Below are 17,916 nucleotides of genomic sequence, written 5' to 3' on the forward strand. Positions count from 1 at the left end.
TCATGTAGTAGCAATTGCCAACTTCTGCATGACTCACCGACCTTCTATGTAATGTAAGGTAGAAGCATCCCTTTCAGGAAAGAGGTCAACATTACCAGCGCTCTCTCAGGCTGGAAGGACGGAACAAGATGACCGACACCTCTCACTGATAGAAATGTCAATCCTCCGACGTACTCCTGAACATATCCTGCCACCTAACTAGTGAGTGAAGCCGTCAGTTTCAGAGCGACCAAAACATTGTAGATGAATAATGTTTTTGATGATGGGATTTAATTACCTCCCCCTTTGCCATCCATGGGCGCCATGAAGTGGTCACAGGAAGGCCAAGGTCTTGAATAGAGTACCTCGTCGCTGGAAGAGGGCATACGGAGTAGTACAATAAACTTTCCTGCATTTTACAGTGGTGATTTGCACATGTAATACATATATACCTTAAATGTAAAAAACCAAGTGTGAGCGTGAGACAGCTGTGAGTACCCCATACATGCATGCAGTCGTGCACAAATTTGGATTACTTCATATAGGCTTCTGCCATGCATGCAATTCGATGGACTAAGGTTTGTAATATCCGTGGGTGGAGGCAGCTGGTGAAGCGACAACCTGCATCTGATGATGTAACCAATAAGTTCACTGAGTATGTCATGTATATCATTAGAAAGAAAGTTGATCAAGTAACGGATGTCAGCTATACGACTATATGGCCATGCTCGAGCTGTGGCATATAAAAATGCAGCCGGTTAAGCGACGAACCTGCGACTGATGATAAGAGTAATCAGTTTACCAAGAGCTCCTATATGTCACAGATTCATATGTTTTTCTTAATTAGTATGAATATTTCCTTAGAGTCAATAATTACTATTGGCAAAACATAGAGCTAAATAACTGGTAGAAAGGTTCACTGGCCAATGGCCATCATGAAACGGCTTTGGATTGATGGATGTATTTCTCTACATGCTGTCGTATGTACCCGGCCCGTAGAAAAACTGACACATGCTTCAGTTTATTCATAGGCATGCGGTTGTGCCAGTAATGCATAGTAAGAAAATTCCTATACATTAGTAGTATCATTGTGCATATCTGATGATCATGATTTTCATTGCCGATTGAACTCGACGGAAGCAGTGGAGATGCTCATCAATAGATATCAATGTGAATGAGTAGGGATTGCCATACAAATGATGCACTAAAGCTAAAAGTATGTGAAAGCTCTTAAAGAAAACTAGTGGGTGTGCATCCAACTTGCTTGTTCACGAAGACCTAAGACAATTTTAAAAAAGCCTATCATTGGAATATACAAGCCAAGTTATATAATGAAAATTTCCCACTACCTATATGGTGGTGACAAAACGAGAGACTCTCAATCATAAAGAACATGGTGCTCAAAATGCACAAGTGTGAAAAAAGTGATAGCATTGTCCCTTCTTACTTTTTCTCTTATTTTTTTATTTTTATTTTGGTGAGCTGTGTTCTATGAACTAAAGATAGTATCGGAGCAGAGAATTCAGTTGAGTATATGGGAATTTGACCAAATCAAGAGGGGCCTGCCTGCTATATTTCTTATGAGTATTATGTTTTCAAGTCTGGACCTGACGCAGAACTAGGAAATTGCAGAATGCTCCAACCATAGCTACAGCTAGGGTTGTATATGTATTCAGTAAATGGAGTGGTTGGCGGAAAACTTGACTAACAGTAGAGTTACAAAAGTCAATAATACTCCTTGCATCAGGGCCGTTGAGTGCCTGGCGAGGCAGACCGCCAGATTCCAACTGAAGCGTTTCCCGGAAAACCAACAGTAACCTGAATTTAGCTGAATCTTTCGACAGTTGTTCAGGAAAGAGGAGCCAGCCTGACAGGGTGTGCCTCCTCAGCTCGCAAGCTTGAGCCGGTTCGTCCGCCTTCTCGTGTCATTTCCGGCACGATGGAAAATTTTGTCAGCATGGACGAGACTTTTATTAATGCTCCCTCCGTACCTAAATTTAAGTCTTTTAAGATGTTTCACTAAGTGTCTACATGCAGAGCAAAATGAGTGAATCTATACTTTAAAGTATGTCTATATTTAGGAATTTATTTAAAAAAATACGGAGGGATTCACTTTAAATAATGGACTACATACGGAGGGGCTTTAATCTATACTTTAAAGTATGTGAGATACGGAGGAATTCACTTTAAATAATGGACTACATACGGAGGGATTTTAATCTATACTTTAAAATATACTCCCTCCGTCCCAAAATAACTGTCTCAAGCTTAGTACAACTTTATACTAGAGTTAGTACAAAGTTGAGACACTTATTTTAGGACGGAGGGAGTATGAGATATGGAGGAATTCACTTTAAATAATGGACTACATACGGAGGGACTTTATTCTAGAGGTTCATAAATAAACCTCTAGAAAGACTTATATTTAAAAACGGAGGGAGTAGATTGTAAAAACATATATTATGGGACGGAGTGAGTATCAATTTTCTTATTTAAAAACCAAACTTGTAATATATATTTTTCTAGAGATTTTATTATAAACTACATACAAAGCAAAGTAAATTAATACCCCCGTTCCAAAATAAATGTCTTAAGCTTAGTATAACTTTGTACTAGAGCTAGTATAAAGTTGAGACGGTTATTTTAAGATAGAGGGAGTATGTACTTTAAAATATGACTATACGCGTTCATATGTAGTCTCTAGTTAAATTTTTAAATAAATTTATATTTAAGAACGGAGGGATAGTGATGATCTTAACGACCTCGTCGTGTTATCATAAAGAACTCGTTAACCAAATTGACCCGACAGCCTCATCAATTATTGCTACCCCGGCCTGGATCAGCATTCCAAATCAGCTCCCCGCCTGCCTGAAAGTGCCGTTTAGGATCAGCATTCCAAGTCACTTGCCAGACAGCCATCTCGTCACTTATCCTCGAAAGAGACGTGACGCACTGACACTTGCTTGCTCAACTGGTTCCACTTCTACTCCTCCTCGGCGCGCGATTGTTTGTCCTTGGGCATATGCTGCGCTGCTAGTTGCCACCCACCCTCGTCGCTCGGAATATACCGCATCATGCATGTGAGATGCGCAAGAGCATTTTCGCACCGGAGAATGGTATCGCCGTCGACATACGTACGTAAACGTAGGGTCAGGCGCCTCGCGCGTAGGAGTACGTGGCAGTACCATGTACCTTGATAGGATCCATTGGGATTTTACCAGGGTATATATAAACATTGTTTGTAGGTAGGATCCAGCTGCCCCTCTCCCTGAATTTCTGCTTAACAAACGTAGTACGCTCATCACAGTCATCACCTCATTTTTTTTCTCCACGAGCAAGTAGAGGTCACGTATATTTTCATTGCTAGGCAGGAGAGTTTCGGTACAAAAGCAACATAGGAAAGAGAAGTGTGGGTAAAAGCAACACTCGCCTAACCCGATCGAACTCTAGCCAAAAGAAGACGAGGAGACGAAACGCAGGGCGCGTACACGGCTACACTGCGTCACAACCAACCAACACGAGCCTCCTCCGTCGCCACCTCGTTGAGCCAAGGCAAATTGACAGTCGCGAGAAACAGAACAGTCGCAGTATCTTCTGGCAAAATGAACGATGCAGAGCCATGCGCCACGGCGGCCGGGGAGAACGGGTACGGGCGTCACCGTGAACGCAGCGGACGGACGTGTGTAGGCTGCACGGAGAAACGGTCCCGCCGGCCCGGCCCCGTCACCCGGCCAGCGCGCTACCGGCAACCCGCCAAGACACCAGTGCGCCGCTAGCTGCAGGAACGACTGTCGCGGCACGCATTGCACTGCGTGATGCATGCGAATCACGTACGGTTGTGGTTTCTCCGACGCGTCCCCGCTTCTTGGCCAAGCTCCCCCGGCGCCGGCGGGCCGAAGCACCCGAACCCAGACGCAAGTAGCCAGCAGGCAACGGCGGAGCGCGCCGTGGACCGTGGCGAAGGTAGCTAGGAGACGCCGGGGTTAGTGTCACCGCGCGCCATCAGGGAAGGGACACGTGCTAGACCGCGAGAACCTTCCTGCACGCAGACGAGCACGCACGGCCGATGGCCGGAATACCCGTCCGCGTCGACCCCGGCCGAGGTCGCCGTCGAGCTGGGCAGGCAACGTGAAGGAAATGCGTTTCACGCGTGCGTTCGAGATAAGGAACAGGGACATTTTCACCCGCGTCCGTCCATTTTTAAGGGCTTTTTTAAGGCCGGGCTCTAGAAGCTCCGGTTTTCTGTCAACCGCATAGCCGCAACAATTCATTTTGACAAACCAATCTGTATTTTTTTTTTCAACTAGTAAGTTGTCCGTGCGTTGCAACGGAATATTTTTTTAATGTTGATGGTGATAAACGAAGACGAAGATCAAGCATAATTTTTTTTTAAGAATGAAGATTTTCTTTTGAAAGAATGAAAATTTTGAATTTCGTTCATTCATAAGATATGTCACATAAATTAAAATAGAAACATAATTGCTTCTAATTTTTCTGTCAACTCTTCTTTCACGTTGCGTAACACAACTATTGTGTGAGCACATCTTTGTACACAATATTCGTGATAATTTTCCAACAGAAAAATGTGTTAGATCAACTAAGCAGCTTACTCTGTACACTCCGTGCATCTACCAATGAAAAGTGAACTAACTGAATTATGTGCTTTTTCAAGTTTAAGAAAATTATCATTTACTAAAGATAATGATTAGAAAACAAAAAATCTGAAGACAAAGCTTCTACGTACAAAAATCAAATGAAAAAGAAGAAGCCAAAAACTTTATCTTGTAAAGACATGATTCATCATATTTTCAGAAGAGCTGCAATATTCTTTTCCGTTGCCCCTGCTAATTCAAGGACATAACCGGCTACGATTACAACATCACCTCTATGCAGTATACTCAATCGGACAACATGCAAAAACGACAACTGTGAGAAACATTATTCTTGCAATTTCATTTTGAGAAACGAATTCAACCATGGCTGTTTCATCCAATACATATTCAGACATAAATATTCAGAATAACTACAATTTTTAGAGATAAAATGATAATCTCCTAGCAAAATGTAGGCAAAAATGCATCTTAGGTTCATCCAACACATGAGCTTCAACACCAAGTTTTCATTGAGTGCTCCGAAGGACGAGACACGGCCGGCTTAGGGCATTGGCTCGTGGCAGGGGCCGGTGGAGGGTGGGAGATCATGTCCGACGGAGGATGAGCGCTCCTGGACGGGGCTGGCAAAGGACAAAGAAGATATGCATTGACAACCACATTGCAAAGATAATACTTTCTCTCAGTTAAACAATCCTGCAACCAGCAACCAAATCACTTTAGTATGAACACTAAAAATGACCACACAACACACTAATCAAGTGAAAGTAATGATCACCTCACATTTGCGGGTGTAACATTTTGGCGTCAGACTTGCATGCTTTTAATTCTCAAAATAGGCTTTCGCCCCGCTATATATATATATATAGCAACCACATGATACAACATGAGACCACTGCTGGGGCAAACATCACATCCACACCCAAAAGAAAAGAAAAAGAAAACAATGCCAACACCGACGGCTTAACGAAAACAATAATGACCCGCAAACGCCGCGTCTCCTCCGGAATATTCCCACCACGATCCAAGCACCTTGATCCATCGCGTACCAAGCAACACCTTCACGAAGGTTAATGACGACGACGACACTGCTACCCGGACAGGTCCTAGGGTTTCCCTCGGTACGCTCCGAGGCGTGGGGAGGAGGAACACCCGACACCCTTCAGAAAGGGAGGGTGACACTCTCAAGCGTCACCATGTCGGTGTCAAAAGACAAGGATTTCTCCCGACCCCCAAACCACCACCCCCGGACAATCAGAGACGCACCACGAAGCATGCCATCCACAAACAAACGCCACCTCGGTCTTGCAATCATCATCGTCGTCTCACCATGGTCAACGTAGCAAGGCCGGTCAGTCTGAGGCGAACCACCCGAAGACAAGATCTGACAGGAGGACAACCACACAAGAGGGGACCACCTCCACCGTCCAAGACGGTCGCCGTCCGGACACGATGCCGAGAGCACACCGAACCATTGGACCCGGAGGGCAGCAACAGCGCAGCCACCCGAAGGACGTCCTCCACCACCATCGGCGGGTGCCGACCGGACACAGCAGCTAGGACACATCAGGCCAAGAAGGCCCGACCGAGCGCCGGACAAGTCCCGAGGCTCGTAAAGTCCATGCCGCCGTGGTGCTGCACGTAGGCCGCCACCACCGCTACCCTCATGTAGCCCAAAAGCTCAGCCAGGCATGGACAAGCTCGTGAAGCTCCCATCGTCACGCACGCTGCGGTGCGATGTCAACGTTGTCATTCCCGCCGTGAGCCGCGCCGCAAACCAACCAGAGGCGATGGGGCAGGCCCGACCTGACCCAGATCGGACCCGGGGGGTCTAGATCTGGGCCTGCAGGGCCGGATCACTGCCACCGCTACCCAGCCACCAACGGCAGCACCACCGCCACCGAGACCATCCACGCCGCACCAGGGGAGCCTCACCGCCGCGCCGGGTCGCTGCTGCCGAGACGCACCACCAGGCCCCGGGCTGCCCCGCGCCACCCGAGCCAGGAGGGTAAAGGCCGGAGTCTCGCCGCCACCGGGGCCGCCCGACCAAGGGCCGGCGTGGCGCACCGGCGACGGCGGAAGGAAGAAGGGAAGGGGGGAGAGTGGGCGGGAGGCGGCGCGGCGCGGCCCGGCCACCGCGGGGGCGGCACGGGTCGTGGAGGGGAGGGAAGGGGAGCAGGCCGCGAGTCTCCGACTTGCATGCTTTTTCCCCAAAAACAAAAGGGAAGGTTAGCAAAAAAGAGAGAATGAAATCTTAAAATACAAAAGCATTTCACAACAACCTGTAACAACAATCAGGCCTAATAATAAAGTTCAGCGGGAAAAGAAAATACAATGACATCATGTCCAAAACTCTGAAGTATGAAGCATGTTGCTCTTATGCAGCACTTGGTGCCGCTGACACCGAGAGCAGTGCGCAACCGACGGCATACTTGTGGAGGCAAGTGTCAGAGGAGCCGAAGGAGACGGCGATTAGGAGGTGGAGGTGGTGGCAATGAGAAGCACGGCTGCTGCAGCAAGAAAGGTAGGGGTAGGAGAGGTGTTGGTGCATGAACGGCGCTGTCGGCGTACTTATGGCGGCTGGTAACACGGGAGATGGGGGAGGAGTGAAGGGGATGACCACGAGGACGGGGAGGTGGCGGTGATGGGGCGCTGGAACTCCGGCGTCACAGGAGGAGGCAAGAGAGGCATTGGTAGATGAACGATGTCGGCGGCGTGCTTGCCGAGATCGGCTTCGGAGGAGACGGGCAAGGGGATGGAGAGGAAGTGTTTGCATTTTCCTAATTTTGTTGCATGCCTTTCGGTGATGTGCATTCAATGGGAATGCATGTTCATATCGACTACGAAGACGTCTTTGATGATTTCGTTAATTTCAAGATAATGTGCCGTCTCAGTTTTTTAAAGATGTTCATAGAAATAAGATATACGTGAGTGCGTTTATAGAGATGAATGTATGCTCGTGTATGTAAGCGATTTTGATTTTACTCAGTTAAAAAATTGCATGCATTATGTGTTTCAGATGCGCCACGTTCTCTCGCACAAAGGAAAAAAGATGCGTTACGTTCGTTCACTCCAAAAGCTATCAAGGAAATTGATAAAAAAAACTATTAAAAGGAAAATGGTTAAAAGATATATTCCAAATTTGCATCGCATCCTAAGTAGACAGGCGTGGTCATTTATTAATGGTAAAAGGAAGCAAATATATATCTTACTATCCCAAGCACGAATGCAGATCCCTGCAAAAAGAAGTACAAATGCAGATTACTTAAAAACAGAAGACCTTAAATACCGAAAGTCATCTTCTGCTTAAGACTTAAGAGCTCATATGAAGCTCGCGATGAACAGTAAGGCCACAAAATATTGAAAAAAAAATGATTTTCCTAACAAAATTTGAAAAATGTTTTAAGTGCTTACAGAACTTTATCATAAATAACATTTGTGAAAGTCATGGAAAACAATCAGCACAAAATGCTTTTGAAAATAACACTTTTGAAGCATCTTTTTTCAATGTTTGCCTCAGATAATTTTCAATGTTTGATGAATCTTGTGAGCGTTGAATACATTTTTCAATGCTTGCCTGAGATAAATTCTAGAATCTTTATTCATTTTTTTTGGATTTTGCTGTTTCCTCAAGCACAAATGAGCTTGACTTTACTAACTTCACCTCCCTTAAATACAATGAAACTAAAGATTTAAAATGTGTGCTAAAACGACGAAAAACAAATGTGGGTTCACTCCAAGGCCCTTTATCAGATTAATTTTAAATACAATACAAATATTCATATACACGTGCAAACACTTATTTCTATGAACACACATTCTATCCATATAAACCATTTTAAGAGATTGAGAGGGTGTTTGGATACGTTTTAGTCCCATGACTAAAAGTAGTGGGACTAAAACTTGCTAGCCTCACCCATACTTGGATCCAAATACTAAAGAGACTAAAATCAAGCTAATGAACATTTATTATCCTTCAAACCATCCAATTCAGAATTCGCCTGTGTTAAAGGAGAGGAATTAAATGAGGAGAGAGAGGACTAATTCATATTTTAGTAGGGGTATCCCTGATTAAATTTTTTAGTCTCAAAACTAGTTTTAACCCCTTTTTAATCAGGGGTGCTTGAAACTTTAGCCTCTTAAAGAGACTATTTTTAATCAGATCAAAATAAGTCCCTTTAATCCAAGCACCCTCTGAATTGTCATATCACCTTGAGATTTATGAAGTCACCGTAGACACCTCGTTATCGATGAAAATGTCTCCTCTCATTGAATGTGCATCGTCGAAAATTCTAAAATAAATGCAAAATTAATACGAGCATTAGAACTTGAACCCGATGAATTAAAAATACTATTGTCCCACTAACCATCAAAATGATAGACCGGTTCGTCCGTCCACCCAAATGTACCGGACTGATATATACTTAATGAAATCCAAACGGGGTATTTCTACAGTAGTAACCAACCGAGTGGAGAACCGAGCATAGCACAGTTGGCTTGGCGCTGGAGTTTGCAGCCAGCCAGCCAGGGTTCGAGCCTCGGCTCTAACACTGGTGCTCACGGAGTTTTCTTGTATAAAAAAATGCCAACAGGCTAGATTAGCCTGGGTTGGTCTCATTCATTTTTCTTTTTGCAAACCAACCGAGTGCCCCGAAACTGCGGTTTTGCCAGCGCTTCTTCGTTTTCTTCTAGAGCGAGGCTGAACGTTCGCAAGATATTTCGTTGGACGAAGAGAAAGGCAAAACCCCGGACGTGCCGGTGCCCCAAGCACCACACCCCCGCCCACGGGCCACGAGGCTACCGTGCGTGCCATCCGACCCGAGGAGCCGAACCCCGGCGCGTCCCCTCTTTCTCTACCAAAAAAGCGCACGCGCCCGCGGTCACGGGCGCACACACTCCCACCGCGAAAGCGACGGCGGAGAGCGAGAGAGCGCCCCGCGCGATGCGTGCCGCGTGCCCCATCCCGTCCCGTCCCCTCGCCCAGCCCGCGGCGCGAACCTTATCCACCCGTTCCCCTGGCCTCCTCCCGCTTTATAATAACCCCACCACCATTCTCGCTCCCATCCCACCACCTTTTCCCAGCAACGGCAACGCAACGAAACGAACCGAACCGAACCGAACCAGGCCAATCCAACCCGTCGCCTCTCCCTCTCCTCTACTCTCGGCTGCGAATTAAACCCACCCCGCGAATCCTTCGATTCCGGTTCCTCTTCCTCTCTCGCAGCGCGGCGCGAAGCAACCAATCAATGGCGGTGGCGTCGGGACCCGCGGCCACGTTCTCTGCCAGGGGCCTCCCCGCGGCGCCGGGCGCCGGCCGGCCCTGCTCGTGCGCCGCCGCGGCCACCGGCGGGGCGAGGTTCCGCGGCGCCGACGGGAAGTGGTGGGCGCCGCTCCTCGGGTGGTCGGGCCAGCCCGACTACATCGACGCCCAGCCGGCGCCCGCACCGGCGACGGAGGAGGAGCGGGCTGCTGGATGTGGAGCGGGGGCGAGGCGGTTCGGGGTGCTGACGGAGGAGAAGGCGCGGCAGCTGCGCATGCGGATGATGGAGACGGAGAGCTTCCACGACGCCATGTACCACTCCGCCATCGCCTCCCGCCTCGCCTCCGCCGCGCCCGACGGCGACGCCAAGCCATAGGATGTTAGGAACAGCTCACCGGCCGCCGCGACCGCCGGCCGAGCCATGGACGCGCTGTCAGTCTGTGTACATACACTTTTGGTTGTTCTGTTTGTCCTGTTGATCGTTACTGTACTCGAACCCGAAGAAGGGGCCAGTGGTATTTAGGACAGGGCCCCTTCAGGCTCTCCTCAACCTGATTATTCCATGGAGACGGGGGCTGGTTAACTAATCTTATCTTAGTTCTGAAGCAAAACTAGGTAGGAGTAGAACCTGAATGTACAGAAGTAATTTGGTTGTAATGATGTTTACGTTTCGGTTTGCTCAGTGTTTTACTGCAAGGGGTTCCAACTTTGTGGTGGAATCACGGTCAGTTATCAGATTCAGATGCTTGCGAGTTGCAAAAATAGTCGTTGATTCATGTATCTCTAGTCACTGCAGCATGAAGGCTGATGGCTCACAAAGGCGCAATTGCACGTCGTCTTCAGCAATAATTAACCCATGGGACTTTGCGTCCCTGTCGACCGGCCGTTGGTTTTGGCTGTTGGCCGTGGGTTATTATAAAGAGGATTAACACAGCGCACGTCATCGCCATTTGATTCAACTCTGTGTCGTACGCTGCCGAGCCGCCATTGGCCGGCTCATCGCGGAGAGGCTGACGCCGTCACGCCGACCTCTGCTTTTCATCGGATATGATCCAATCCATGTTAGGTTACTTTAAATATAAGTTTTTTAAAGATTTTATTAGGGAAAAAGATTCTTCTCAACCGACGGATTACAACAATGCATCCATCAGGCTTGTGGCCGTTGGATTGGATTTGATGACCTCACGTGGCTGTAGGAGCCCATCGGTGACTAGAAATATCTAATCTTCATGTCCTTATTTTTATCCTCACAAAAGTCATCGCTCACTACTCGTTTTCTTCATGGATTAATCTCGTCACTCTCTCCCAAGCATCCACACATCGGCCGTCCTTCCATCCTATCGGCTATCCCTTGTGCGTCGGCTTTGAGAGAGGAGGGGTCTCAGCTGCGACTCTCCATGGATTAGTCCGTTCTCCTTTTGCAACAGGGGCTCGTCTGGGTAAGGTCCAGCAGGGTTGACGGGGAGCTTTACAGTGTCGGTGCTCGTCGGCGGCGCGACGCTGCTACTCCCTCATCGGTGTGATTTTTTTCCTGTAACATCCTCTTTGTTGCAAAAAAAGATTCTGCAACATTACTAATGTTGCAAAACTTTCATCCATCGACATCTTTGTTTGAAAAAAAAACTGCTACACTATCTTTATTGAAAAATAAAATTGCAACGCAACCTCTGTTGCAAAAAAATTCTGCAACATAACCTTTGTTGCAAAAAAAAATCTGCGACACAATCTCTATTATAAATATTTATACAACAAAACTGTTGTTGCAGGAATCTGCAACACCATCTCTGTTATAAATGTTTCTATAACAAAGTCGTTGTTGCGGGAATTAATGAATGGGGAGGGGACAAGCCGGATGTGGCAGGAGATCGATCCGACACTGCCTGCACGTAGATCCAACGGCTATCGATGTGACGGATGTATAGCACACATCAACCGATAGATGCGTTTTATTAGGGAAAACTGCGTACGAAATAAAATGAATAAATCTACGTTTTAATATTCGTCACCCTGGATGAGGAATACTTATTCTTCATCCCCGCTATTTTCATATCAATGCACCGTAATTTAACATTTTGTAAATTTTGTCTTATTTCATATGTAAAAAGTGACCCTAAGAAAATATATAGACACCATAAAAGTATTTTATGTCATGTAAAATTAAAAACACAAAAACATAGTGTAAAATATATATATATAATACGTTTTCTTGTCTTATGACCTATATTTTTTGTTTTCTTATGTCAAACTTTACGTAGTGAATCAGTATAAATGTAATTATTTGAATTTTAAATGTTATTTAATTATGAAACGATCGTAAGATTAACTCGGGTGAAGAATAACTTATTCTGCATCCTGAGTGATGAATAGACTTTATATATACATAGGTCTTATTGACCACTATGTAAAATTTGGCATAAAAAATTAAAAATATAGGCTGTAAGACAAAAAATTATGCATTTTATGTACATTTTACACTATGTTTTTATGTTTGTAATTATTTATAGGGTCACGCTATTCGTCACCCTGGGTGAGGAATAGTTATTCTTCACCCCCTCTATTTTCACATTAATACACCCTAATTTTACGTTTCTTAAATTTTAATCTTATCTCATACATAAAAAGAGACCGCAACAAAATACATAGTCACCGTAAAAAATATTTTATTTCACATAAAATTACAAACATAAAAATATAGTGTAAATTATACATAAAATGCGATTTTTCTGGTCTTATGATCTATATTTTTGTTTTATTATGGCAATTGTTTCGTAGTTAATCAATATAAATGTATCTATTTGCATTTCAATTTTTTTTTTGAAGTGGTCGTAAAATTACCTCGAGCGAGGAATAATTTATTCTGCACCCTGGATGATGAATAGAGTTTCTATATATATTTGCATTTAGTTGTAGGAGTAGTATGCATGTGCATTCAACAAAATATGTGTGTGTGTGTGGGGGGGGGGGGATAGATACTACCACCTAGTGGTAGTTACCCCCACCCTAGCAGCCACCCGATCTCGTTTTAGTTGTGGGCTGTGAATAACGGGTTTAGTTAAAAAACTACTCTCTCCGTTCTTAAATATAAGTCTTTGTAGAGATTTCACTAGTGAACTACATACGGATGTATATAGACATATTTTAAAGTATAGATTTGGTCATTTTGCTCCGTATGTAGACCCTTAGTGAAATCGCTTAAAAGACTTATATTTAAAAACGGAGGGAGTAGTTGATTTATCTCCTCATGCTCGATAGTGAAAAAACTGCCAGATAATTCCAATTTTCATGCATGCCCGGAGTATAGCTAGCCGGCCGTTTCTAACTACTTGGCTGCCTTCCAGATCTAGCCTCCCGTATGCATCCACACATAGAGCGTTTAGTTGAATGTACATGCATACTACTCCTACAACTAAATGCAGTATACCATTCCATTCTTCAAAATACTGACAACATACTAAATAAAAAATACAACTTTTTTGGGGCACATAGTTTGCACACTAACATAAATGAACATATGTGTCAGAAGTATATTTTTTGTATATACCTATACTCCTTTCTACTGCTGAAAGTATACATAGCACCCCAAAGTATACTTTTCCAAACTATATACATCCCTGTCCATACTACATACTCTCATACATTTTTTTGGAATATGCTATACCATGCTATTTTTTCGAAATATACTATCATAGTACATACTACTCCCTCTGTTCTAAAATAACTGTCTTAATTTTGTACTAGTTCTAGTACAAAATTGTACTAAGCTTAAGACACTTATTTTGGGACGAAGGGAGTATTATTTTCAGCGGCATGTATTCCTCAGTCCATACTACATACTACCATACGTTATATCAGAATACATTACCAGACTATTTTTTGGAAATATACTACCACACTATATATTACATACTATTTTTTTGCATATAGTATAAAAAGTTAGTGGCTATAGTACTTATTCAAGAGCATATACTATAATTTATTCAAATGTATGGGATCAATGTAGATAGAATATCTGTGAGGCCATGCAGTAGTTTTGCCAACGGAGCTAAGACGTACTAATCCATCTTGTGAGATGCGGTGCATGCAGCCAACAAATTAGCCAGGCGTTAGCTAATCCTGTGGATCCAATTAATTCGCGTGTCCATAATGGAGCTCATACCCATTGACCCAATTAACTGTGCATGGGATGGGAGGGACAGATGACAAAATGATAAGTAGGTGGTAACTACCACCTAGTGGTAGATTAAATTTATCCTATATATTGTAATGAAATTTTTAAAAAGACTTATACTTCATTTAAAAATATAAGATCTTTTAGAGAGTTTCTATTAAGAAACAACATACGGAACAAAATGAGTGAATCTATACTCTAAAATATGTCTATGTATATCCGTATGTAGTTCATAGTGCAATCTCTGAAAGATCTTATATTTAGAAACGAAGAGAATATTTAGGAACAGAGGAAGTATAATGTAAAAAGGTAGAACAGTTTTGAATCGATTGAGAAACAGAAATGGCTCAATCATCGTTTTCTTCTTCTTCTTATTTCACCTTTTGCTTCCTGTTCTAATTTGCTTTAGGGTGCGCCCGGGTCTCGTAGTGTATTTGAAAACTGTTGTATCGCGTATTTAGAAAAAAAATGTTGCAAATTTGGAAAGTTTTATTCAAGTATACAAAACTGTTTAGGCCATTTTGAAAATGTTTGCCGTGTATTCAGAATGTTCCCCAAATGCTTAAAAATATTTATTTTATATTTGAAAAATGTTTATCATATATTTGAAAATGTTGGTCATGTATTAGAAGAAACTGGACAACGTGTATTGCAAAAAAGGCTAATTATGTATTCATAATAGATAAAACTCAAAATGCATCACATGAGCCCATCACAAAGCACATGTGCTCACTCCCCCTTCTGCCCTAGTACTCTTTGAACTTGTGTTGTAGTTTGCAACATGTACACTTGCAAATAGAGTTGTAGGTCAAGGATGGGCATGTAATTGCGGGTTGGTGCGCATGCATGTCCTCGTATTAGTAATTTTGCATCGAGGATGAGAAAAAAAACCATAAAAACCTACAGTTAGTAAATAATAATACGCCCACCTGATCCACCCTGCATAATGAAGCACATGGTGCGGACAAAAATGAAATGGAGAAAAGGATAAATGAAGGAAAATGAAAACACGCAGTTGCAAACCTTTTTATAAGCTTGAAGTTGTAACGGTCCTTAAAACTTCCAGTTGCGACCTCTACTTCAAGAATTGTAGTTGTGCCCCTTTGAAAACTTGCAACTGCGACACTATTGCAAAACTTGCGGTTGCAAACCCCTTAAAAACTTGCAGTTGCAATCCGCTAAAAACATGGAGTTGTGCTCCCTCAGAAAACTTGCAAGTTATGAATCCTCTTGAAAACTGACAGTTGCGACCACTTGAAATGTAGAAATTTTTTTTTTACCATTCACAATCCAACCAAGATCACTATCACGTGCACCTAATGAGATTATACCCTCGATGAACATGTTGACGCAGTGGAGATGTTGATATTGTTGATGAAGTTCTCTGACTCCCGCATCTACATTATACCTCCTAGCCATGAGGTTTTTTCCTCACGAAAATTCACTTGATCTAGCGTAAAAAAAATACAATGCCTTCGATGTATCCACACGTATCGAAGCATTAATGAAGCTTGGAATTGATCCAGGCTAGGATTGTATCAGGTTACTTGTGTTGGTACTGAAGAAACCTGATGGATAGATGCTACATTATATGTTTTATTATGCACATGCATCCATGCATATGCCAAACTGAAACGCAAGTCATTGGTAGATTTTAACATGTCAAACTAGGCACGGCGACTCAGTGGCGATTCCCTGCCACCAACTAAGAGAACAATTGCTTCCTAAGGTAGTTTTGGTAATTAATAACAACATATGTGTCATTGAACTAATGATTCTATCGAAGTATATTTCAGAAAAGTTCAAAGATGCATTGGCTAAAGGATTGTGAGGAGAAGCCCCTTGATGCAAGGAAAGGAATAGAATTGGCCAAGCTTTAAGTAAGAGGACTCTACATTTTATATTTGTGAGAAATCACTTTTGAGTTCATAGAAAAGGACGGTAAAACTACACCAAATGCGAGCCTTCTCACGCCTCCATCACTTCAGCCGCCCGATCACGCATTTGGGTCATGTGTCGCTGTCCAAGCTTTGTCCTCTCCCGCGTGGGCTGTACCTGGGCCGGGTGTCGTGGGCAGCTATTCCCGTGGCAAAATCCAAGGCCTCTCGTTCCTTGAGATAGTTAACGTTGGATCCCTTATGGACGGTGTGATTCTTCTCTGTCGACCTCCCACTACAGTGCCCTTCCCGCACCCAACCTAGCCATACCTAGGTGCGCCGCCGCTTTTGTTGTAACCACGGAGAGGGGGAGATGGCGTGAATCCGGATACATGTGGCGGGCGCAGGCGATCTTACGTCGGTGCGCGACTCATCGGCGTGCATGATGTTGTCTACTCACCGGCGGTCGTGACTAAGTTGGTGGCTGCTGCCGCGCACGTCAACCTCAACCTTGCGCTGGACTGGAGTCGCTCAGGGACGTCTCCAGCGACCATAACGCCGTCGTTGAATCCCCGACCACGTCCTCCCTCACTCCCCAAGGCCAAAGGCCATCTGCCTCCGCTTCCTGTCCAGTTGAGTTTAGTGCAAGATTGTGTTCTTGCCGTGATTTCGGGCATATGATCGTATTCCTTGAGCTCTCCAAGAGTCTGACAGCGAGGGAGCATGCAGTCGTGTTCTTCTCCATAAAATGAACGGTCTTCGAGAGGTTGCCACTCAAGAAAGCCTTCGACGACTCCTGACGACGTCCGCTCCCCCGCGGGCGCGCTCCGATCTGGTGAACTGTCGCTCCTACTCTCTCCCCGTCACCGAATCCACGTCGACGTTGCTGTGCCGTGGCTGGGCGTCTCTCGTCCATGGTCAGAGATTTGCCTACTGAGGCACCAGAATTGTGCTTGTTTCGTCTGTGCGCGGCCGTGTTGGTGGTGTGGGTTACAGGATTACAGCGTGGTTTTTGCGTTCATGTGAATCAGGCGAAGATGGAGAGAACTTTTGCGATTACTATGGTAGACGAGACAGTGCTCGATCCACAGTGAGTGATCGTCCTGAATTTGCACCTTCTATTACATAGAATGGTGAAATTCGTCTTGCGTGGAAGGGTCACGCGGGAGTTTTTTGTTTTTGTTCTGAACTTGAGAAACATGTTGTACTTAGTGGGACCCCGTGCAATTTCCTTGTGAGCAGGGATTTGATAAGGCGCCAAATAGAGTCAGCTCCGGTTCTTTCCCTGGAATGAAACGTATAGACTGGTCTGATAGGGAATCGCTTGATTGTTCCGCGTCGGCTTGAGATGGTGCACGCGTGAACTTGCTTGACAGGTAAAACCTTCAGTTCATTCTCTCTCTTTGTTTTGTCACATTATTATTTCCTTCATTTTTCTTCTTATAAAATTAAAGTTGGAGCTGATTATGGACTCTGATTGACCAGGTGTTCGGAGAGGCGTCAGATTGCTTCCTATAGTGGCTACCAACTTCAGAGCTCAGGCATGTTTGCTCCATTCAGGGAAATGTTTTGTTTATCCCGTCAATAATGGTGGCAGGATCTATTCACTGTTTGGCATGTGCTATTCAAATGTTTATCCCACCAAGGCACTGGATATAACTTCAGAGTTCAGATCAGTTAGACTTGAATTGCTCTTTTGCAACATTCCTTTTATTTTTATGTATTTCTTTATGAATTCCTAAAAAGTGTGATGAAAATGTTTCTTCCTCAACAATTAATTGCCTACACACAACATTTAGTTGTACAGAATTATATGTTACCGTGTGCTTCTTTCCCATATTGGGACTTTCCTAATATATTGGTACTATCCACCAATCATGTGCGCACTGAAGCAAAAGTTTTAGATTTTGGTACATCTTGGGATTGTAGTGTTGAATCATGTGTACCAATTCTGAGACACTGCATAATTATTTGGTGTGTCCATGCACAACTCTTTGTTGTCGTGTCCGATCATCTTTATAA

General features: G+C 44.3%; 1 protein-coding gene across 1 annotated transcript; it reads left to right on the top strand.

Moving 5' to 3' along the window:
* The first annotated feature begins 9,636 nt into the window (after window positions 1–9,636).
* LOC123439557 lies at window positions 9,637–10,526 on the top strand. The gene has a single exon (XM_045116254.1). It carries the CDS (start codon window positions 9,836–9,838, stop codon window positions 10,223–10,225), a length of 390 nt encoding a protein of 129 aa, XP_044972189.1. The 5' UTR covers window positions 9,637–9,835; the 3' UTR covers window positions 10,226–10,526.
* The last annotated feature ends 7,390 nt before the right edge of the window (window positions 10,527–17,916 follow it).

This window comes from Hordeum vulgare, chromosome 3H, assembly GCF_904849725.1.
Source record: "Hordeum vulgare subsp. vulgare chromosome 3H, MorexV3_pseudomolecules_assembly, whole genome shotgun sequence".
Taxonomy (NCBI): Eukaryota; Viridiplantae; Streptophyta; class Magnoliopsida; order Poales; family Poaceae; genus Hordeum; species Hordeum vulgare.

Excerpts from the sequence above, each read along its gene's own strand:
- LOC123439557 (XM_045116254.1), top strand. The coding sequence starts at position 9,836 with ATGGCGGTGGCGTCGGGACCCGCGGCCACGTTCTCTGCCAGGGGCCTC.